This window comes from Myotis daubentonii, chromosome 1, assembly GCF_963259705.1.
Source record: "Myotis daubentonii chromosome 1, mMyoDau2.1, whole genome shotgun sequence".
NCBI lineage: Eukaryota > Metazoa > Chordata > Mammalia > Chiroptera > Vespertilionidae > Myotis > Myotis daubentonii.
Window position 1 is genome coordinate 191,033,661 of NC_081840.1, and position 24,456 is coordinate 191,058,116.

Consider the following 24,456-nt stretch of genomic DNA (forward strand, 5'->3'; position numbering starts at 1 on the left):
AGAGCCTCCCAGCTCTTCAGCACATTGGCTCCAAAGATGACCTTCTATATAGCATTGGCTCACCTTCCTTTCAAAGGTTCCCTGGCATTTTATGGCCATATGCGAAGAAATCCCACTATTTTCCTGAGCTTTTCCTCACAGCTTCCATTTTCAAACACTCTATCAATACAGCTCTCCTTTGAGCCATATTACTTGTAGACTCAAAACTGATTTTATCATGTTAATAAGAATATGATAAATAGTGAAATGGGAAGAGAATGAATCTAGCCTTTGGGGTGAGCCAGATGTTTTACATGCTATCTCTTTAATCCTTGAAACCACCCTATTAGTAGAAATTTTTGTCACCGTCTTGCTCTGTTCTCCCTGACGTACAAGTGAAAGATACTTTGCTATGTAATTGGGTAAGCGAGTCATCGCTCCTTACTAAACTTATCCTTTTTGTTGTTGTTGTTAATCCTCACAGGAGGATATTTTTTCCATTGTTTTTATTTTTATTTTATTTTATTTTATTTTTTAGACAGAGTGGAAAGGAGAGGGAGACACAGAGAGAAATATCGATTAGTTGCCTCCGTGGCGGGGGTGTTGGGGGGGGTGGGGAGGGGCAGGGATCAAGCCGCTCTATGTGCCCTTGACCGCAATTGAACCCGAGGGCAGATGCTGTAACAGCTGACCCAAACCAGCTAGGGCTAGACTTAGCCTTGTAAAAGTAGGGTCTTTGTGTTTTATTCATATTCTACAGAACTGAGTGTGATGCTTATTGCATAGGAGGTACTCGATAGGTGTTGCTTGAACGAATAAATAGACTGAGCACCTACTGTATCCCCGGCATTGTAGCTTGGGAGGCAAGTCGTATTCTCTCCATTTTATAGTTGAGGAAATTGAGTCCCAAAGAGATTGAGTAACTTGTGTAAGATCATAAGCTGTGAGTAGCAAAACCATCAGGTAAAGTCATGTTTTACTGACACTCTAAAATCCTTGTTCTTCCTCTTAACCATACCAACGGAATGCCTTCTTTAAACATGAAAAGGAATCTGATATCAAAAACAGTTATTTTAAATACTTGGGAAAACAACCAATGAATGACAAAATTTAAATTACAAATTAGAAATTCCTTTTTCTCAACTTCTCTTTCCTGGCAAAGTGTAACAATGTGGCTAACCGATGGTGGATGGTGATAAGACTGAATTCACTTTTAAAGCATGTAAGATCAAGCAAAAAAATATTACAATGTAACTGACCCATAACAGAATACAAATTACGATGTCTTTACTCTCAAATAATAAACGGTCTTATTATGTATGAAATAAATATGTGCCATTATTGATATTTTCATATACACAATTTCCCCCAAGTAATAATAAATCCACAGAAAAAAAATTAATATTATTAAATATTTCTTATGGCATTTTCGAAACATTTAAAATTTTCTAGTTTCAATTAATATTAAGATTTCATAAAATTTGAGCTGTTAGTGATTTTTTTTTAGTAACAGGCACTTTGTGTTTATTTTTCTCATTAATTTCAAATTATCCACAATTACTATTCTAAAAGCACTGATTTTAACTGTAAGTTTTCATTTTTACATTTAAAAATATGGGATGCTTGCCCAGCCAGCATGGCTCAATGGTTAAGTATCAATCTATGAACCAGGAGATCATGATTCGATTCCCAGTCAGGACACATGCCCAGGTTGTGGGCTCGATCCCCATAGGAGGATGTGCAGCTGATCAATGATTCTCTTTCATCATTGATGTTTCTATCTCTCTCTCCTTCTCCCTTCCTCACTGAAATCAATTCAAATATATATATTTTTTAAATGGGATGCTTTTCCCTGGCCGGTTTGGCTCAGTGGATGGAGCGTTGGCCTGCAGACTGGAGGGTCCTGGGTTTGATTCCAGTCAGGGGCATGTGCCTTGGTTGTGGGCACATCCCCAGTGGGGGGTGTGCAGGAGGCAGCTGGTCAGTGTTTCTCTCTCATCGATGTTTCTAACTCTCTGTCCTTCTTCCTTCCTCTCTGTAAAAAATCAATAAAATATATTTTTTAAAAATGGGATGCTTTGTGAATTTTCTTACAAAGTGTATTTCTGTCATGTGAAGTATATACCACCCACAAAACACCCTATGTGTTATCCTTCATTATTCTTTCTTAACTTTTTTTATTTTTTAAACCCATAATCTTGAACAGTATTTTTAAAATGTATTTTATACATAATGTTAAACAGTATTACTTTTATCATTTTCACATTTTTTTACAAAAGTTTACCACTTTAAAAAATAATTTGATCCTTATAAGCTTCAAACAACTGAGAATAGGAGCAGAAGGTTTAATTTCAATCATAATATTTTATCTTAATGATACAAGTCATCATGGAAGCATCGTAGTAAATTGCAGAGAAAATACAGGAAACATTTCATCTATTAAGCCAAAATCTTCTGTGATGTGTAAATTAACTCTTTGAAAGTTTAGCTTATTGAACTTTTTGATCTTAGTAACTTAATGTTAGAACTTTATATTACCATATACAGAGGTAGGCAAAAGCAATTTTACAGCTGTGAGTACGTAAAACTCAGAGCTTATTCTTGTATTGTGTATTTTTCCATATGAACAACTGTAAACCTACATTTGCCCACCCCTGTATAATGCATACATATATACACATATGGTTAAGCCATACATTGTATTTAAATTATGCAAGAATGGGATAATATTTCTGAGCTCCAGGAAGAGGTTTTAATCGCAACAGAAACAAGGAGGTCCTTGTCACATCACAACACCATGAAATACACGTTATATTAAGACAGAAGCTGCTAGTTTAACATTATCATCTGTGGACTTACCTGGTATTCTGAGCGCTTGACTAATAAAAAACCTTCAAAGTATAAAGGTAGAGCAGTAATCTTTAACCTCTCTTGGAAGATCCTTCGAGGGGCTGGTTTCGGGGGCTTCTTAGCCATCATACCCTCTCGTGGGTGTGTGGTTTGGTTACAACTGTATCCAGTTTCAAACAAAATGAGATCTACCTTGAGTGAGAGGAAAAGGCAACTGTTCAAAGAGGAAGTCCCAACTCGATTTTAAACCACCAACAGGACACACACACACACACACACACACACACACACACACACTCTTTCCTTTGCTTTTTATGAGGCAAGATAAAACAGGCATAGACCAGCTTTGAGAAAGCAACCTCTGAATAAACTACATGTACTTAGAATTACAATAACAAAATAAACAGAAGATTAACGTCACCAGAAGATGAAAGGAACCCATTTGGAGATTCTGGGCTTTAGAGGAGATATCCAGGTCACATTTGTTTACTTTTTGTTTTAATTGTTGTCCATTTTTATCCACAGAAGGCATGACTTGAATTAACTCCACTTCACTAAAAATTAATTAATAGGATAACTTTATTTGGACTACTTCTGTTGTATTTCAGGATCAAACTTTGTTTAAATTTTAAGAAAAATGGAGCTCTTTATCCCATACCCATTTTGATGGTCCACTAAGCATAAAACACAGTTATGGGAACATGGAATTTTCCACTTCTTTTTGGTCAGTATTTTAAATTCTTGGGTCACCAGTGGATATTTGGCAAAATGTTTGGCAGAGAAAGCTTTAAATTTTCAAACTTTTGTTTTGTTATTTTATGCTTTCTGAGCTGTGTATCACTGATGCTATGATGCATAGATGAGGTCCTTACTGTTACCTAGTAAGGTTTATAGCGCTTGACTGGGACCAACATGCAACTAATAGTTCCATGTGGGGAATGGTCATTGAGAGACTGGAGTTAGCTCAATACTGTAAAAGGAATAACAGAGGAAAGAAACATAGGACTAATTCTGGTTTGTTTTGCAGGGTCCTGAGAAGTTACACCATTTGATATTTCACCCTCAATATTTCAGGAAAACTCTTGATTTAGTAGCCTTGATTCAGGCCCAGAGCATTCTCTACATCTGAACCAGCCTATTCTCAGAAATCAAACCAAGCCAGGCACCTTCCAACTGACCCCTCCTTTTTGTTGTTGTTAATCCTCACTCCAGGATATTTTTCCATTGAATTTTAGAGAGACTGGAAGGGAGAGGGAGAGACAGAGAGAGATATCAATGCGAAAGAGTGCACGCACCCTGACCAGGGCCAGGGAACCTGCAACCAAGGTACATGCCCTTGACCAGAAATGAACCCAGGACCCTCAGTCCCCGAGCCGACGCTCTATCCACTGAACCAAACCGGCTTAGGGCTGACCCTTCTTTTCTAATGGAGAGAGCACATGGTTTCCTTCACCAGTTGGGGCAGCAGCAGAGGTGGGATACCAAATCGTCTACAAAGTGAGGTACAACAATACAGACAGATTATTAGTAAATTAGGGAAGAGTGTGCAAGTGTGTTATCAAAATGAAAATAATTTGAAACAGAAATAGGAAATCAAAACTTCAGAATTATCGCCTTGCCTTTAAATGTGAGACCTGCTCCCTATGACCCAAACATTCAAATGATAAAATCTAAGCCCAACTTAATTTTTTGGAGATCAATTCACACTATTTTTTAGTTTCAATGTCATTTTAAAAATGAGCCAAATAACCAAAGAAAACCTCCCAAGTTAATAAGTGACCAAATCTGCCTGTTGGCAGCTGGTAGCTGATGTAACACAGGAAGGAAGTGAAAGGAGGGCTGAGAACTGAGAAATAAGGAGACGAAGGGAGGTAGGATGCTGGGAATCATTAGTGGTCAGAATGTGAGAAAAGTAGTCACTGGCTTTATGTCCAGAGATTGGCATGGGAGAAAAACAAAAAACAAAAATGTGTTTTAAAAAGTGTAAAAATAGAAATATTTTGAGAAATAATGACCTAAATACACCTTTTACATACTATGCAGCAGTAAAAAAGAAGGATCTCTTACCCTTTGAGACAGCATGGAGGGACCTGGGAAGTATTATACTAAACGAAATAAGCCAGTCAGAGAAAGACAAGTATCACATGCATAATCTCACTCATATGTAGAATCTAAAGGACAAAATAAGCTGATGAACAAAATAGATCCAGAGACATAGAAGCATGGAACGACTGTCCAATCTCAGAGGGAAGGTGGGGGTGGGTGGGAGGGAATAGATTAACCAAAGAACTTGTATGCATATATGCATAACCAATGGGCACAGACAATAGTGTGGTAAAGGCCTGGGGTTGGGGTGGGTGCAGGCTAGAAGGGGTCAGTGGGGAGAAAGAGGACATCAGAAATACTTTCAACAATAAAGATTTTTTTGAAATGTAAAAGTAGGAATAGTTTGAGAAATAATGATGTAATTATATTTTTCTTATCTTTATTATTTTTTACATTTTTTCTTATCTTTTAAAACATACACAAAATTTTTTAAAAAGCCAGTTCATGAACTTTTGTACGTTGCTCTGGTTTGCTGATTTGCAAGTCAAATTAATTCATAATATACCAAAGTTCAAATACTGTCTCCAAAAAAACAATACACACAGCAAAAACAAAAAATAGAGAACAACAAAAACACCCCCCAAATCTACACAATGCAGAAGTCCTGCTGGAACATTATTAACCAGTTACACCTGTCCACAATTTTCAGTATCATTGTACCAGTGTGCCATTACAATGGAAATCCTCTTACAGATATCTCAAGTTTTAGGTGTTGAATAATGAATTGTAGGTTAGGTAATGTCATAGGAAAAGTGTCTGGGAGTAGGGAGAAAAGCCAATTTTGCCACTAACTAGCTCTGAGACCTTAAACAAACCACTTAACTGCTCTGGGATCACAGCTTCCCAGCCTATGATATGAGGGGGTGGGCTAAATGACTTCTTGTCTGGAGTTACAGTAGGCATCTAAGCAGTCTACTTATTACTCTTTTTCTTCTCTGATTCATTTAAAATCAGTCTCTTTAAGTCATTCCCCTGCTTAAAACACTTTAAAGCAGTGGTTCTCAACCTTCTGGCCCTTTAAATACAGTTCCTCGTGTTGTGACCCAACCATAACATTATTTTCGTTGCTATTTCATAACTGTAATGTTGCTACTGTTATGAATCGTAATGTAAATATCTGATATGCAGGATGGTCTTAGGCGACCCCTGTGAAAGGGTCGTTCGACTGCCAAAGGGATCACGACTCACAGGTTGAGAACTGCTGCTTTAAAGTATTCTCATTGCTTTTGAGGTTTATTTTTTCATTCAACACTAAGTATTTATTGAGCACCAGCAAGGTGTGCAAGCAGGTCACACAGGTCTTTTATAATAGGGCCCTTTTAAATGAAAACATTAAAAAAATACTCTCTTCTCTAATAGTTTTGGTTACTCCTACTACGTATGTCTTTTGGGACAGAAAATTAAAGGTGACAAATCACTGCTACAGAAGTGATATCATTGCTCTGTCAGAATGATTTAATTTGCTAACCTTGTAATTTTCATTTCAGTAGAAAGAGTTTCTTCTAGGAAGATAGTTTTTCTAGTTAATGTTCACACTATTTTTATAGTGTGGGGAAACATATTATTGAGAAATATTTCTTAGATGCCACATAGATACAGGACTCACAGATTTCTAAATGAGATAAATAACAGAACAATGGCAGTTTTAATAGAAGCTGGTAATTTCAGATAAGGAGTTCGTTTTGGGGGGAGGTGAATAGAGCAATGATGAATTCTGTTTTCACCACTTCAAACTCAATATGTATGAGGATAGGTCTACATTTTCCTTCCCCTTCACTTCATTTAAGATCCATTAGTGCTTGCTTAGGGGATAAAATAGATTGATGTTTAATATCCATTCCAACCTCTTCTAGTGTGCCATTCTTTATTGCAGAGGCTGAAAAGCTAAAAACTAAATTTCCCAGACTTCTTTGCAGCTGGAGTTGGGATGCGTTCAACTTTGGCAAGGCAGAACTGAGACAGACTTCATTCTCAGGCTGCCTTTGGTTTTTCTAGAAGCAAGCATAGTCTGTAGGCATCTGCTTTCTTCTGTGGCAACGTTATCAGAAGTCCCAGTCTGTGACCACTGGTTTCATGGATGTTAATAGCCAAGGCCATCTTGGCAGGTATGGGGTGCTTCTGGAGCTAGAAATAGTAAGGAGGCTTCCTGGTCATAGAGGCTTCTGCTTTGTGGTTGTTTCCTTGACAGGGCAGTTTTGTAATTGTGGTGGCATCCTGACTGTACAGGGTCAGTATGGTTCTGGAAATTCCAGCATTAGCATCAGCCTCCCAATTTTTCAATTTGCTTCCTGGCTGTACATGTAGCAGCTGTCTCTTGGGGAGTCAGTTTTGCAGTGTGTCTTTGGGAATCATTCTTGAAAGCCCAAAATACACTATTTCTCCATCCCTCCCAACAATTCTGTAAGCTGAATTAGTAGATCCTATTAGTAGATTCCCCCCTTTTAAAACCAAAATTAGTTATCATGAATTATTTTCTATGTAACTGACCCTTCATCAATACAGTTCCCTAGTATCTATAGGAATAAGTGAAAAGTCATCCTAACATTGAAGGTACTCCATAATCTAGCTCCATTTTGCTACTACATATATTCTTCTGCATCAACTAACTGTACATCTTATCTGCCTCTTGTCTTGGCTTGCAGTATATCTCCCTATTTACTTCACCTCATAAATCTCTTACTGTTAGGGATTGATTGCCTGCAAGCTACAATTTTGGCACTTCATTGTTTATAAATTTTTACAGGTATTTGACCTTATAAACACCTTATATTGTATCCATACTTAAATTAAAAGAAGTTATTTATTTTTCTTATTATTAATGGAAAACTTACTTATACAAATTTTAGACACAACAGAAAGGCATAAGGAAGAAATGAAAATCACACACTACTCTATTATCTTCAATTAGAACTCTTTGGATGGGTACCATCACTTCTTTGGGCACTTTTTCTCTATTTCTAGATATATTTATGTAATCAGGTTAATCAAATTCACACTGTTTCATAAACTACATTTTAAAAAAATATGTTTTATTGATCCCAGAAAGAGAGGAAGGAGTGTGGAGGGAGGGAGAGAGGGCGAGAGAGAGAGAAACATCAATTGGTTGCCTTCCACAGGTGCCCAATCCTCAGGATTCAACCTGCAATCTATTACCCTGATTGGGACTTGAACCGGTGACTTTTCAGTGCATGGGGTGACACTCAACCAACCAAGCTACCACCCAGCCAGGTCCATGAACTACATTTTTTTATATGATGTGTCTAGAACACATTTCTATGTCAATAAATATAAATGTGCGTTATTTAATTTTTTGCTTAGTATCATTAAAGTGATGTAAATATTTGCAAGGGTAACATTACAGTGCAGAACTATATTTTTAAGCTTTTGAAAATCTAAATTTGTTTTTATATACTTAGGCTTTTTATTCTTAATTTATTTAGATTAAATTTATTGCAATGACATTGGTTAATAAGATTATATAGGTTTCAAGTGTAGATTTCTATGACACATGATCTGTATATTGCATTGTTTAAATGACACAAACCTCCTTTTTTTGAGGTAAGAATTACATTGACTAGAAGTAAACTGAGACACAGAATGGAGACCCCAAAAATAGTGTATTTATTTCCTTGTTAAGAGAATATATATATAAATATAATTGCAGCTAACAATCAAATGATATGCATAAGGTGGGTCAATTTATGTAGTACTTTAACATTCAGGATTTGATGCAGACTTTCAGGATCCATTGCACAGCAAAATTGTTTTTTGTGAACTCTGCTGCCACCTATCTGCATATTGCAAGTGCACTTTCTAATCTGGTAGAGCCTTTTTTTCTGGGATAATTTTGTAAGGGAAGGCTGCTGCAAGTGAATGTACTTAACAAATGAAGCGATATTTGGCAGTAAAAAGTAAGCAAATATAATGAGCCCTAGCCTGTTTGTCTCAGTGGATAGAGCATTGGCCTGGGGACTGAAGGGCCCCAGTTTTGATTTCGTCAAGGGCATATGCCAGGGTTGCAGGCCCAGTCTCAGTAGGGGGCATGCAGGAAGCAGCTGATTACAGATTCTCTCTCATTACTGTTTCTATCTCTTTCCCTCTCCCTTCCTTTCTGAAATCAACAAATAAATATATATATAAAATGAAATTTTATATAAAAAGATAAAACTCAAAATTATACAAATAAGTTTATTTCATGTTAGCAAATTTTAGGTTATAATTGCTATGTTATAATTTCTAGAGTAAATTGATTTCTGGAGTGTAATTTTTATGACAAAACCCTGATAGTAATTTGCTAAAATGTCCATTTTTTACTTTCGAAGAATTACAAATTATTTTGCAAGATATTTGAGCAATTTTATTAATGTCACTTTGTGAAACTGAGGGGCCTGATTTAAGGTATGATTTTAACATGTAGCCCCAGAACTCAATTCAGTTTCTTCACAGCAAGCCCAGTAAGTCTCATCCCATTCCCTTGCATCTATTTTATTTATGTTTATTTATTAATTTTGGGGGGGGGGAGAGAGAGAAGAAAAAGAGAGAGAAATAATGATTTACTGCCCCTGACCAACCTCTTACCCATGATGACTCTTTATTTTTGCTCTATGACACCCCTTGTCTGAAAACATTATTGGAGAGTTTCAGTTTTTCCAGCACAAGCTGCCAGCTCCCGGTTGTGTAGTGCTCCACAATAAACACCAATTTCTTTCACTGCTTCCCTGTGCCAGACTAATTGGCTATCTGCAGTACTGTTTGAACAAACTCTTTTTGGTCAGTTACATTTGCCCCATCATTTTACTAGGAAACAATTTAAACATACAGAGAAGCTGAAAGAGTAGTTGCCGGGGTCCAGCCCCAGCAGTCCAGGGGTCCCCAAAGGTGTGGATGGAGTCAGCGAAGAATGATTTACACGGAAACAGCGTTCATAGCTCTCTAGCTCTCTTTAGTCTCTGTGGATCTTCCTGTGCCTGGCTGAGGCCACAGAGAAAGACCCGGAGACCAACTGAGCCTTTATTTTATAGCCAGAGGTAAACAAGGTAGTGGTTACCATAGTTACACAGTTCTTGTGAGTTTCACTTGTTTTGGCTACTTCCTGAACTTCCCTCAGCCCATTAGCTTCCCAGATAAGATCTGGGGAGCATTATAAGGTCAAGCTTAATTATGCTAAGAGGACTGTGCCCTCTAAGCTGGGACTTGTTTGTGACTTTGCCAACAGGTCAGTCTGAGGCTTAACCCTTTATCGGCTCCCCACAGGGGTCCAAACTGCATGGTCTGTAATATGCTAGGGGAGGATAGGTTATCCTGGGGCGAGGTTCTTGTTTTCCCAGGTTTGCCCCTTGCTAGGCATCTGGGCTTTCTGCCCTGGTGAGGTTCTGTACCTGGCCTATTGTCCTTGCTCTGCTCATGTCTGTCTAGCTGCCTATGACATCTCTAACATTCCTAGTTTTTCAAATCGGGTTTATTGAGGTATAATTTACCCAAAAAGTCACTCCTTTTTTAGGAGCATAGTTCTAATAATTTCGACAAGTAGATATAGTTGTGTAACCACCACCAAAATCAAGACCTAGACTATTTCCACCACTGCAAAAAGTTCCCTCATAAGTGAAATAAGCCAGTCAGAGAAGACAAGTAACATATGATTTCACTTATATGTAGAATCTAATGAACAAACTGAACTATCGAGCAAAATAGAGACAGACTGATAGATAGAGAGTAGGCAGACACCTCTGGTGGTAGGGGGGAGGAGGGTGTTTGGAGGAGGATTGAGCAAAAAATAAAAAAAGAATGAGAACGCATGGACATGGAACAACAGTGTGGTGATTGCTGCGGGGAGGTGATGCGGAGGAGGAAGAGACTATAGAGGGGATAAATGGTGATGGCTAAACAAAAGTTCCCTCATGGCCTTTTGTAGTCAGTATCTTCTCCCCTGCCCATTCCACCTAATCCCCCGCAACCACAGATCTCACTTCTGTTCATATAGTTGTATGCAGTCATGATGCTGATGTAATAACCTGGTTATTGTTTAACAGGAAAGGAGGAAAGGGAAGACCAAACAGACACTATACCCAGTAAGGCTGAGTGATGTGGGAAAGAGCTTGGCAGTCCCTCAGACCTTACTGGGTATAGTGGTAAATGGGGCGTTGGAAACTGAGAAATGTAACCTCATGCAAATAATGCCTTTTTCCATATCCCATCCTTCCGTGGAGGCTTCTAAAAATTCTTATTTCAGTGGTGCCCAAAGAACCGCATTCCTACTTCTGTCTGGGAAATCTGGCCTATTCCTCCTGCAGCAGTGACCTACTTGGAATCACACAGTAGAGAGCCTTTAATGTCTTAGTATAATGCTTTAAAAAAATATTTTTATTGATTTAAGAGTGGAAGGGAGAGGGAGAGAGAAATAAAAACATCAATGATGAGAGAGAAGCATTGATCAGGTGCTCTCCCCCGCCCTCCACCACCTACCTGGGCATGTGCCCTGACCAGGAATTGAACCATGACCTCCTGGTTCATAGGTCAACCACTGAGCAACACTAGCTGGGTTTTTTTTTTTTATAATATATATTTTATTGATTTTTTACAGAGAAGAAGGGAGAGGGATAGAGAGTTAGAAACATCGATGAGAGAGATCGATCAGCTGCCTCCTGCACACTCCCTACTGGGGATGTGCCTGCAACCAAGGTCCATGCCCTTGACCAGAATCGAACCTGGGACCCTTCAGTCCACAGGCCGACGCTCCATCCACTGAGCCAAACCGGTTCGACAACACTAGGGGGGTTTTTATTTATTTTATTTTATTACTGAGGAGTACTCCATTGTATGAATATACTGGAACTTATTTATTCATTCAGCAGTTAATGAGCATATTGTCAGTTTGGGTCCATTATTAATAAAGCTGATATAAACATTTGTATGCATTTCTTTGTGATATGTATTTTTATTTCTTTTGAGTAAATACCCAAGTGTGGAATTGCTGGGTCATATGTTAAGTGTGTGTTAAACTTTATAAGAAAGAGCCAATCTGTTTTTCAGAGTGTCTGTGCCATGTTGCATTCCTACTAGTAATGTATGAGATTTCCAGTTGCTACTCCTCCTTACTGTCACTTTGTATAGTCAGCTTAAAATTTATTTTTTTGTATGTGATTAATTTTCAAGTTTCTTAAAATACCTCTGAGAGTTACTGTTTCTGGTGGAAGCGGAGGGATATAATTTTACATGTGGAACTTTACATCTATGATTGAGCTTTTAAAATTTTCCCTTGAGAGGTAAAAAGTGTTGTGATTAGTGCTCAGTTCTGGAGTTTAAAGACCAGGGTTCATCCCCCAACTTTGTCCTGTAATGATAGTGCAATCTTGAGCAAATTAATTAAACCTTGTCCCAGTTTTGTTGTATATAAAATGGGAATATTAGTCCTCTTCTCTCACAGAAATGTTCTAAGAATTAAATAAGTTGCTTCCTGCACGGAGAACATTTAGAATAGAACTTGGCATATAGTACACACTCCTCAATAAGTGATAGTTTTATCTATACCAAATATGACAGCACCAAATTATATAATATAGCCTGATTGGCAAAACTTCTGCTAGACTAAGTTTAAAAATTACCGTAACAACCATTTACATTATTTATTCTTACTATGTTCCAGGCATTTCACCTACATCTTAAAAGGAATTAATGCAATATCTCAAAACTTTAATATTATTCCCACTAACAGACAAGAGACTTGAGAAATATTTTATGGCAGAATTAGTGGTGTATAGTGGAACTCAGGTTTGTCAGATTTCAGAGTTAATTTGTAACCCCTATTCCCTACACACACACGAAAAAAAAAGAAAAGAAAAAAGAAAAAAAGAAAATGGCCTTTACTCAACTCTTGATTAATGAATTTATTCAGTAAGTAATGTATTTGCTGATTAAAATTCCCTTTCAAATTTTATTAAATCATAAAAATAGGATACCATTTTGTAGAATCATAAAATGGTAGGTAGGCGCTGGTGGGGTAGCTCAGTTGGTTGGAGTGTCCTACGGATAAGCCAAGGTTGCAGGTTCGATTCTTGGTCAAGGGCAAGTATCTGGGTTGCAGGTTCCATCTCTCACATTTCTCTCTCTCTTTCTCTCCCCCTCCCTCCCTTCCAGTCTCTCTAAAAATCAATAAAAAAACCTCCTCTGGTGAGGATTAACAATTAAAAAAAAATAGTGTAAAAAAAAAGGGGGGGTGTCAGGTAGGAAGAAGTCTAATTTAGCTTTCCCATTATCTAATTAAAAAAACATGGGGGGGGGGGAAGAGGGGGAAGAGATCAACCGAAGGACTTGTATGCATGCATGTAAGCATAACCAATGGACACAAGACACTGGGGGGTAGGGGAGCCCGGGGGAATGTCAAGGGGGGGAAAAAGGAGACATATGTAATACTCTTTGTAATACTTTAAGCAATAAAACAAAATTAAAAACAAACAAACAAAAAAATCCAGGCCTTAGCCCAGGGGTTCTCAACCTGTGGGTCTCGACCCCTTTGGGGGTCGAATGACCCTTTCACAGGGGTCGCCTAAGACCATCGGAAAACACATATGTAATTACATACTGTTTTTGTGATTAATCACTATGCTTTAATTATGTTCAATTTGTAACAATGAAAATACATCCTGCACATCAGATATTTACATTACGATTCATAACAGTAGCAAAATTACAGTTATGAAGTAGCAACGAAAATAATTTTATGGTTGGGGGTCACCACAACATGAGGAACTGTAATAAAGGGTCACGGTATTAGGAAGATTGAGAACCACTGCCCTAGTTGGTTTGGCTCAGTGGATAGAGGGGGGGGGGCCTGCAGACTGAAGGTTCCCAGGTTTGATTCCCGCCAAGGGCACATGCCTGGGTTGTGGGCTTGATCCCCGGTAGGGGGCGTGCAGGAGGCAGCCAACAATGATTCTCTCTCATGTTTCTATCTCTATCCCTCTCCTTTCCTCTCTAAAATCAATTAAAATATATTAAAAAGAAAAGAAAAAAAAACACCCAGAACGGTGCCACAGTTTGTGTTGGATGACACAGCTGACTAGGCTGAGCAGGTTTCAAGACTTGTGATCTACTATTCACATGACACGTTGCTGGCAATGCATCATGAAAATATTACCCTCATTTAGCAAAAAATAAAAGTATTACTTTTTACTCTATAATAGAAGCGTTGAAAAGTTTTACACTGCGCCCAAGGAGCGGAGGCGGTTCCCAGCGCCCCGCCAGCCAAGTAAACGCCCAGCTTTCTGCCCAGCCTCCGCGGAGGGGAGGGAGGACGGGCCTACAGGGGAAGGGGCGGGGCTACGGAGGGAAATAGGGCGGGGCTGCGAGGGCGGGGCTGTGGGAGGGTCCAATGAGGGGGCCGGCCTATAACGGCTTTCCGCCTATGGGTCGTGCGGCCCGTGTTGCGCATGTGCAGCTCATTTCAAACGGTGGAGAGCGCCAGGCTCCGGTGTTTGTGAGCGTCAGAGCCAATGGGTGCGGGGCGCCCTCGCTCCGGCCGCCTTCCCTAGCACCGCCGCCTCCGGTTCGTTCAGCCGCCAGCGGCTTCTCTCGGGCCTGGTTCAGCGCTGGGCTTCCTCCAGCCGGGCCCGAGTGGGCTCTCGCCTCCACTCCCTGCGCGAGCGGAGCCGGCCTGAACATGGCTGCATCGGGGCTGGTGAGTGCGGGTCCCGGCCGCCCCGGGCTCTCGCGGCCGAGCCGGTGACTTCTTGGGGATGTCGGTGGGAAAGCCGCGCGGAACGCTGGCGATCTGGAGTGGGTGCTCGGAGCCAGAGTTAGTGCGTTGATCTGTCGAGGTTTCTTGTCATTGCGGCCCTGGTGACATCTTCCTCTGCAGGGAATGTGGGATTTCTGCCTTTTAGCCTCACGCCGGCTCCTCGTCCTCGAAGTAATTTTCTGCCCATGGAACTGTGGACCTGCTTTCAGAGTGCGTCTGGGCCTCGGGCATGTTGATCTGAAGAAACAGACGGTTTATGGCGAAGCTGGTACCGAGGATGCTTTCTGAGGGGCAGCTGTGGGAAGGTGCAAGCTGTGAAGGCCCCGAGGGAACCTCGCTTTTTTGTTGACATGTTTCTGAACTACCTGGGTAGTCACGGTTCTGTATTTCAGACTTCGCTTATGGTGTCCGTATATTACACAACCCATGTCACCCCCTATCCTAGATTTGTGTTTTTACTTTATTTCCCTTTTTATTGAAGAAAATCTTCAGCATCGGCTGACTCCCAAGTGTATAACGGTATTGTGTGCACAAAGAGCTGTATGACAGTGTGGTGTAATGTGTACTTTTTACCGTGAACACATATATTATACGATAAAAAAAAAAGGCTATTGGGGAAGAGACGGGGAATAAAATTTACCATTTAAAAACAATGTTTTTTAGGTTTACAGCAAACTTGAGGGGAAGGTACGGAGAGATTTTCCGTGTACCCCTTGCCCCCATGCATGCATCGCCACCTCCATTATCAACACCCCCCCCCCCCCAGAGTGATACATTTTTTTACAATTGATGAGCCTGCATCGACATATTGTCACTCAGTGTCCATAGTCTTTGTTAGGGTTCATTCTTGGTATGGTACACTCTATGAGTTTGGACAAATGTCTAATGAATGACATGTATCCATTATTATGGTATCATTCAGAGTATTTTCATTGACCTATAAATTCTCTGTGCTTGCTATTCATCCTCTACCCCCAATACCCAGGTGATCACTGATCTGTTTATTGTTCCCATATTCTGCTTTTTCCAGAATGGCATATACTTGGAATCATACAGTATGTAGCCGTTTCAGACAGGCTTCTTTCACTTAGTAATATGCATTTAAGGTTCCTTTATGTCTTTTCAGGGCTTGATAGCTCATTTCTTTTTAGTGCTGGATAATCCATATTTTATTTATCCATTCACTTACTGAAGGAAATATCAGCTTCATTCCTTATTAAAGACAGTATTCTCTGAGCTTACTTTAGGCTAATACTATTTTCATTTTGTTTCTTCAGTTACCATGCTTCATTTATTTTCCATAAGTTGTTAAATGTGTGTGTCCATAGATGGTCTTCTCTTCTATTCTGCTTTTCATTGTTGTTTTAAGCCATTTTAGTTCTTTATTATTATTTTAGAGGGCTCTACCTGCAGGGAAAGGAGATAAGTGGGTATTGTTAGTCAACCAACTTTAATTATTGGATGCCCAAATACTTAGGATTTTGATGATGGAAAAGTTACGGGGGGTTGTGAAAGAAGAGGAGGAAGTGGATGGAGTAAATCAGAGGGTGAAGAAATAGTACAAGCAAAGGTTGGAAACAAATAGAGAAGAATTCCTCTTTATAGCATTATAATAGGCAGTTAACAATAACTTGCTTGATGAATAAATGAATAACATTTTCTGGCATGCTCAGATTGGGGGTGAAATTACTTTGAAGATAAGTTGTATTTGAATATATTTAAACAAAGAAACCAAATTGATGATACACTTTATTTTTAGGATCATCTCAAAAATGGCTACAGAAGAAGATTTTGCCAGCCCTCCAGGTGATTATAAATCAACTTATATAAAATTTAAGATGACTTTTTTTCCCATAACATAGAATTTTTAAATGAGGGAAAAAATATTACCTCCAGCTAAAATAATGATTTCTATGTCCACAAAGTATAGTCGTTTTAGTTATTTCATATTAACAGACACATAGTAATGGAAGCAATGCAATGACTTAGTGGCTTTGAAAAATGAAATTCACCTGATGAATGATGGACCAGAAAGAAGCAGTCTCAATTATGACTGATAGCCATGGGAAAAGAAAGCATTCAATAGAATGGATTAAATGGCAATAGAAAGATGTAGCTAGTTCAGTGGGACTAAAAGAAAAGGTGGGTATTGTTGTAAAAGGGCAGTAGGATATTTGTGGTGATGGAACTGTTCAGTACTTTGACTGTGGTGGTGATGTATGAACCTACAGATATGATAATTGAATAGAACTAATTATATACACACAAATGAGTACATTTAGAACTTGAGAAATCTGATTAAGATTGGTGCATTGTATCAATACCAGTAACCTGGTTGTGATAGTAAACTAAACTTTTACAGAATGTTTTTGAAATTTGGGGGAAACAAAGTGAACAAGGGATCTCTTCTACATTATTTCTTACAACTGTTATGTGAACTTTTAATTAAAAATTCATACTGATTCATAAACTACCATTAAGACTAATGATATTGAATCGAAAGTGCATTTGAGAGCTTGTAGAGAAGACAGTGTTACTTGGAGCTGTTAGTACTTGTTACCGTAGAGTCCTTATTAAAAAAGCATTTCAGGACTGAATGTATTTGTTCAAAAAAGTTTATGTTTTTGTTTTGATACAGCAATAACCTAAAATAGCTTCAAACATGGCTCTCTGATCAAGGGGTATAATTATTAGTGTAGATAATGACATATTACTTCACATGTTTTTCTAGGAACTTTTGGATTGTCAAGTATTTGTTTTGTCCTCAGATAGTAAAGGTGATATTTTCCCCATGAAGTAAATGAACAACTTATAATAAGGAGATAGAGAATTTTCAAAGTAGATGGCAACTTAAATAACAAATATCTTTTGGAAATTATATGTTAACATTTTTCCGTCTTTCCTTCCTATTAGGGAGCCTGGCATTAATGTGAGGCAAGGCCAGAACATATTGGTACTCTTACAAGACTGTTTTGAAGAACAAAGTAAGGCTTCATTTCCAAATGGACTTTGAGGGTCTGGATGGATGAAGATAAAAATTTGTTATATTTGTCAATGTCAGATGCAACAAATATGTTTCAGCATGTAAATATTGCAAAATATTTTCCCAGGAAGTTTTAATACATGTGCAGTTCTTCATGAATCTTCCGGTATCCTGAGGATAATACTGGCAAAAATGAAAACAATTGTCATTATCTTTAATTTAGAGTCAATTCCTGTAGTCTGGAAATACATAAATAATTATTATACACAAAAGAAAGTATTTCATGTAATAGAAATAAATGTGCAGAATTCTTGGGGTCACTGGAGAGCTTGGATTAATGTTTGGTTATTTGTACCAGTTTCTAAAAAAATGGTGAGTTATGGCAAAAAGCTTTTCTAAATACTTGTCAGCATCTAAAGGTATTAGAATAGGAAAATAGGCCAATCAAAGAAATAAACAGAGATTATGGAAATGTATTTTCTGTTATAAGCCCCCAAAAATCTGGCACATATTTCTTCAACATCTTGTTTGTCTTTTGTAGCTCTTGATTCCTTCTAGGAACATTTGAATATTGAAATTTGTGTCTGTACTTCATTTAAGCTAATTGTGTTTAAAGAGCCAGCAGACTTCTTTATATCATCTAAAACTTATAATTGTAACCAAAAGATTTTATACTGTATTTCATTCCTAAAAATTTCTTACTATTTTTTAGGTCTTGCCAATGATTTTAGCACTAATTCTACAAACTCGATGCTTTGTTCAACACCTAAAATAAAAGACAGTTGTCTACAGTCACCAAGCAGAGAAGTAAGTCAAAAAGAAAAGTTGGTACAGGTTTAATATATTTAAAAAAATATATTTTAATTGCCTGGCTGTGTTGCCTTAGTGGTTGAGCATCGACCTATGAAACAGGAGGTCATGGTTTGATTCCTGTTGAGGGCATATGCCGGGATTGTGGGCTTGATCCCCATTTGTGCAGGAGGTAGCCAATCAATGATTCTCTCTCATCATTAATGTCTCTATCTCTTTCTCCCTCTCTGAAATCAATAAAAATATTGATGATAGAGAATCATTGATTAGCTGCCTCCTGCACGGCCCCCCTGGGGATTGAGCCACAACCTGGGCATGTGTCCTGGCTGGGAATTGAACCATGACCTTCTGGTTGGTAGGTCGACCCTCAACCACTGAGCCTTGCCAGCCAGGCCAGGTTTAATATTTTAATGAGGGAAGCAATACACAATGTAGTTAGGTACATTTTAGTTGTTTGTCTCATTTCTAAAAGGGAATCTTATATTCCCATTGATTTTCTATTACTTTTGGAAGTATTTGTGAACATTTTTATTTGACATTTCCTGTGTTTGAAATTGGAGGCTTGGGAATTTGAATTATCAAATTATAACACAATCATTTTTCACTTCTAAAATAATACTTAAATTGGGTTTTCAGGAAAGTGGACAACTTAAGAAGTTTCTAATCTAGGTTGGCAAATTTGGTTGTTTTCTGAAAACCGAAGCCATCTATTGCTGTCTGGGGAAACTAATATTTTATTGACTATCTATCTTAAGAGGACAGGTTGATTTAACTCTACAAAATGGAATACTTTAAAAAGAGTTTTTGAAACTAATGATTAAAGAGAAAATATTTAAAGTACAATACTAATTAGAGATAAAAATCATGTAATGCTAGAAATAATATTTACTACAAACAAATAAGCATATATAACCTTTTGGTTGCAAGGAATGAACACAGATCCATTTCTTTCAGAATTGAGAGACCTTTCCAATGTGATGTATTAATTTTTGAAAGTTGAATCAATTTTAAGTATACAGCTCTACCAGCTGGTTTATTATTTTTAAATACTTGTTTTCTTTCCAATTTAAAAACAAATGTGTTTAATCGGAATTGGTAACTTACTAGTGTAGATTTAATGTTGTATTCCTTTTAGGCTCACTGCCAGATATCACATTCAAAGTCAGTTCGAGTTTCTTCAAGAAAGAAAGGAGCCTCTCTGCAGTTCCCTATAGAACCAAGCGAAGCTGTCAGCGTATCAGGTTGGTGGCATTCTCATGGGTATTATTTGCCTAGATTTGTTTGTTTATTTTTATCTTTTATTGAATTTTTTGGGGTGACATTTGTTAATAAAGTTACATAGGTTTCAGGTGTACGATTCTATAATACATTAGATTTAAAGAGTTAGAAACGCTGCAGGTGGTGCATGTATTGGCTTGAGTGACAGGGTCATGGCCAGTTTGGGCAGCATTGTGAAATGAAGTTGTTTTTGATTCCCTCGCAAGTTTATTTTAGTGTTTGTTTTTTAAAAAAAACATGAACATTATTAGGTTTTATATGATTATTTCTTTCTTTTAGTGGTAAGAACATTGCTTACTAGGATGTGGTAAGAGACATTAACTAAATAAGAATTATTATAGGGACTATACATTGGATCATTTGGGTTAGGTTGGAGATCTGTTCCTAGGGCGCGACTTAATGCGATTTTCGCCATAAGTCGGATCCCGCCTACATAAGCATCTACATCACTCACATGGAGCCCATACACAGCAGTAATGAAGTGAAACAGTAAAACAAATTTAAAAGAAAGACGACAATTCCTTACCTTTACTTGTGATAAATAAATAATAAAAAACATAAAGCACATATGTACATATGTTAAAATGACGGAACTTTTTTTTAAATAAATAAATGGGAGATGGCGACGTAACCACGAAACGAGGTAACCCGAGGACTGTCTGTATAGCTTTAGTAATTTTCAAATAGATTTTTCTTTTGAAGCAACAGTATGTATATTTTTTATCTCAAAAAATTACATCTAGAAATGTTATGTGACTCAGCAATTCTACTCTTAGGTTTATACTCAAAATAATTGAAAATAAGGATCCAGAACAGATATTTGTACCCACCCCAGTGTTCATAGTAGCATTATTCACAATACCAAATTGAAACAGGTGGCCATCAACCGATGAATAGATACATGATGTGGCATATATGCTCAGTGGACTATTACTCAGCCATAAAAAGGAATGAAGTGCTGCTGACACATGCTGTGATGTGGAAGAACCTTGGAAACACTGGGCTTAGTGAATACAAGTATATTCATGTAGTGTTGTAAATTTCCCTCTCGGCACTGCTATCGCTGCCTGGCACAGATTTTGATGTGTTTTCTGTTCATTTTTATTTATTTCTGTGTATTTTTACATATACTTTGAGTCTTTCTCTTTAAATCATTGATTATTTAGGAGTGTGTTAATCCAAGTGTTTAGGGATTGATTGCCCTATTTTTCTTTTTCTTACTAATTTCTAATTTTGATTCCTTTATAGAATAGCATACACTATGGGTGTTTCATTTATACTTGAAAAAATATATTCTTTTGTTGAGTGTGCTTTTCCATAAATGTAAATTATGACATATTACTAATTTTTATACATTGTTGGATGTGATTTGCTAAAATTTTGAGAAGTTTTTGCACATAAGTTAATGAGAGATACTCATATGTAGTTTTATTTTTTTATGCTATATTTGTATAGTTTTGGTATGATGGTAATGTTCATATTATTATTATTATTATTTTTTTATTGCTTAAAGTATTACAAAGGGTATTACATATGTGTCCTTTTTTCCCTCCCTGCCCTTGACAGTCCCCTAGCCTCCCCTATGTTCATATTATTTAAAAAGTTGGAAATTATTCCCTCTTCAGATTTCTGGAAGGGACTGAATAAACTTGGTTTTAATTCTTTGAATGTTTGGTATAACATTTTCTATGATATCATCTGACCAATGAGATTTCTTTTTCAAGAGCTGCTTTTTTTTTTAAGTTTTATTTTATTATCATTTTTAAATTTTTTAAAATATATTTTATTGAATTTTTACAGAGAGGAAGGGAGAGAGACAGAGAGTCAGAAAAATCGATGAGAGAGAAACATCCATCAGCTGCCTCCTGCACACCCCCTACTGGGGATGTGCCCACAACCACAGTACATGCCCTTGACCGGAATCGAACCTGTGACCTTTCAGTCCGCAGGCCGACGCTTTATCCACTGAGCCAAACCGGTTAGGGCTTCAAGAGCTTTTAAATTAGAAATTCAATTCTTTAATAGTTATAGGACTATTTAGGTTTTTTAGTCTTGACAGAATTTTGATAATTGTGGGTTTTGAGGAATTACTTCATTTCTTCTAAGTTTTTCGATTTATGAGCCTAGTATTTCCGTATAGTCCTTTTCATGGCTACAGGATCTATTGTGATAAACACTATTTTATCCTGGATATTGGTTTGTGTCTTTTTTATCTTTGTCAATTTTGCTAGAGGTCTATCATCTTTATTCACTTTTTCAAAGAATTAGCTTCTTTTGGTAATTTTTCATATTCTTTTCATGTTTCCAGTTTCATTGATTTCTGCTCTTATTTTTTTCCTTCTCTTTTTATTTTGCTCTTTTTCTAGTTTTTGAGGTAGGACCTTATTTTATACTTTGGCTTGTAATCTAATGCTATTTTATTAATTTTGTGTCTGAACTTGTTCCAGCATTTGCTATTAGAAGTTATTTCCCTGGCTTCTATGCCTCTTTGATATGCCTCATTTTTGTTTTTGTGTACTTTCTTACCTTCTAGAACTACGATATTCTCCAAGCTCATCCTATATAATAAAGAGCTAATATGCTAATTAAACCGAATAGCAGAACGACTGTCCAGACCAGGGGTCCTCAAACTACGGCCCGCGGGCCACATGCAAATACAAATATTGTATTTGTTCCCGTTTTGTGTTTTTACTTCAAAATAAGATATGTGCAGTGTGCATAGGAATTTATTCATAGTTTTTTTTTTAAGCTATAGTCCGGCCCTCCAATGGTCTGAGGGATAGTGAACTGGCCCCATTTAAAAAGTTTGAGGACCCCTGGTCCAGACGATCTGGATGAAGCCGGGGTGGCTGCGAGGGCTGAGGTGGCAGCCGGGGCGGCTGTGAGGGCCTACCCTTGCATGAATTTCGTGCCTCTAGTCTTATATATTTCCTGCCCCTATGCTAGAATCAATTATTTCTCAAAGGAGCCAAAGGTTCCTTTTATTGGAGAATTGTACTAGGAACCAAGATCTGTGCTGTCACTCCTGGGATGTTGTTGCTTCAAGACCATCTCAACTGACAGAGCAAAGTAATATATATGATATTAGGTCAGCATATTTTTTCCCCACCCCTTTAGGGAGGTTGTTTTTAAATATTATCGATGTTTATAAGCCAACAGAGGTGATCCAGTCCAGAGAAAAAAATTCATAAGGAAAGCAGACAATTCCAACAGTAAAATGGAACTCAGTGCAAAAGTGGCAAGTTTGATCTTAGGAAATTTGACAGTTTACCCAGTTACTGTAGAGCATAGTAGTGTATTTAATGTAAGAAAGCATGAGGAGGCAGGATTGTTATTTCTTCTATTTTCTAGAGAGATAAGCAAGATAATGACTTATGATTGAGGAGAAGGCATGTATAGTCAGGAAAATGTTAAACAGCTGCCTAAGAGGGCAGAGGAACTGACTAGGGAGATTAGGCTGAGGGGGGTGAAAATACAAGGAACTCACTTCAGAGTTAGCATGACCATGTGTTTTTCTTCCAGCCAAGTTAACTGCTCTGAAGCAAGTATACAATGAATTAACCAGGACTGTGGTTTAGGCAGGTAAAATGGAGGAAAGAGAGAATTGAAGGTATTTGCAAAGGAGGATTTAAAACAGATAATGGAATCTAAGGTAGGCAATGAGATGAGTTTTTAAAAATGGGTGTAACATTTAAATGTCTACTTTAGTAAACAGTCAATTTTCATAATTTGAGGTAATCTATACTAATAATAGAGGAATATGCAAATTGTTCGGGGATGCTGTCACAGTAACAGTAACGACTGAACAGCAGGCTGCATGGGGCGACCAGCTGGCAGGGGAGCAGTTGGGGGTGACCAGGCCAGCAAAGGGGGACAGTTGGGGGCGATCAGGCTGGTAGGGAGGGCAGTAAGGGGCGACCAGGTAGGTGGGGGGGGGGAAGTTGGGGGTGACCAGGCTGGCAGGCAGAGGTGGTTAGGGGTGATCAGGCTGGCGGGGGGGGGGGGGGAGCAGTTAGGGGCAATCAGGCAGACAGGCAGGTGAGCAGTTAGGAGCCAGCGGTCCCGGTTTGTGAGAAGGATGTCCGATTGCCGGTTGACATCCCCCAAGGTGTTCTGGATTGGAGAGGGTGCAGGCTGGGCTAAGGGGACCCCCATCCCATGCACAAATTTTGTGCACCGGGCCTCTAGTATCATATAATTTATTATAGAATGTGGCATATGTAATACTATTTGACTTCCCAAGGTTAGGTCATACAAGGCTATATGGCTTCTGTTTGGTTCTCTCAATTTTCTCTTAGGATATGACCATCCCCTCCTCCTCTACCCCTTTGGATTCTACACACCATGCTATGAGGAAGCCCAAACTAGCCCACTGACAGAGAGAAATACATAGGCAGAAATAGTCCTTCAGCCTACAGCCAGTCCCAAATGTCGGTCATGTGAGTAAGCAAGCTTTCAGATGATTCCAGGCCCCAGACTTTATGGGACAGAGATAAGCCATCCCTACTGTGTCCTGCCAAATTCTGTCCCATAGTGTCTATGAGCATAATAATGGTTGTTCTCCACAGCCAAGTTATGGAGTTATTTATTATGCAGACATAGTAACTAGAACAACTCTAATTCCCAACTGACATGCTATTATATATTTTATTCCTTTTAGTTGATATCTTAAAAACCCTTTATGTATTTTGACATCTTTCAACACAATAAAACTTTA

The 24,456-nt window shown here is 38.2% G+C and overlaps 2 protein-coding genes across 7 annotated transcripts in view; one reads left to right on the forward strand and one right to left on the reverse strand.

Annotated features, from left to right (window-relative positions):
- The window catches only part of STAP1 (signal transducing adaptor family member 1), a 41,131-nt gene extending 38,101 nt beyond the window's left edge, over window positions 1–3,030 (reverse strand). For all 3 annotated transcript variants that reach the window (XM_059669919.1, XM_059669910.1, XM_059669901.1), the window contains exon 1: window positions 2,839–3,030. In XM_059669919.1, the coding sequence (XP_059525902.1) occupies window positions 2,839–2,958 (120 nt within the window). In that variant the 5' untranslated portion in view covers window positions 2,959–3,030. The remainder of the gene's footprint in view (window positions 1–2,838) is intronic.
- Window positions 3,031–14,361: 11,331 nt separating this feature from the next.
- The window catches only part of CENPC (centromere protein C), a 65,579-nt gene continuing 55,484 nt past the window's right edge, over window positions 14,362–24,456 (forward strand). For 2 of the 4 annotated variants that reach the window (XM_059669933.1, XM_059669943.1), the window contains exons 1-5: window positions 14,363–14,608; window positions 16,428–16,474; window positions 17,582–17,652; window positions 18,364–18,458; window positions 19,597–19,702. In XM_059669933.1, coding sequence (XP_059525916.1) covers window positions 14,591–14,608; window positions 16,428–16,474; window positions 17,582–17,652; window positions 18,364–18,458; window positions 19,597–19,702 — 337 coding nt within the window. In that variant the 5' untranslated portion in view covers window positions 14,363–14,590. Of the gene's footprint in view, window positions 14,609–16,427; window positions 16,475–17,581; window positions 17,653–18,363; window positions 18,459–18,705; window positions 18,817–19,596; window positions 19,703–24,456 lie in introns of those variants that run through there. The other 2 variants (XM_059669951.1, XM_059669960.1) reach the window with 2 other exon arrangements.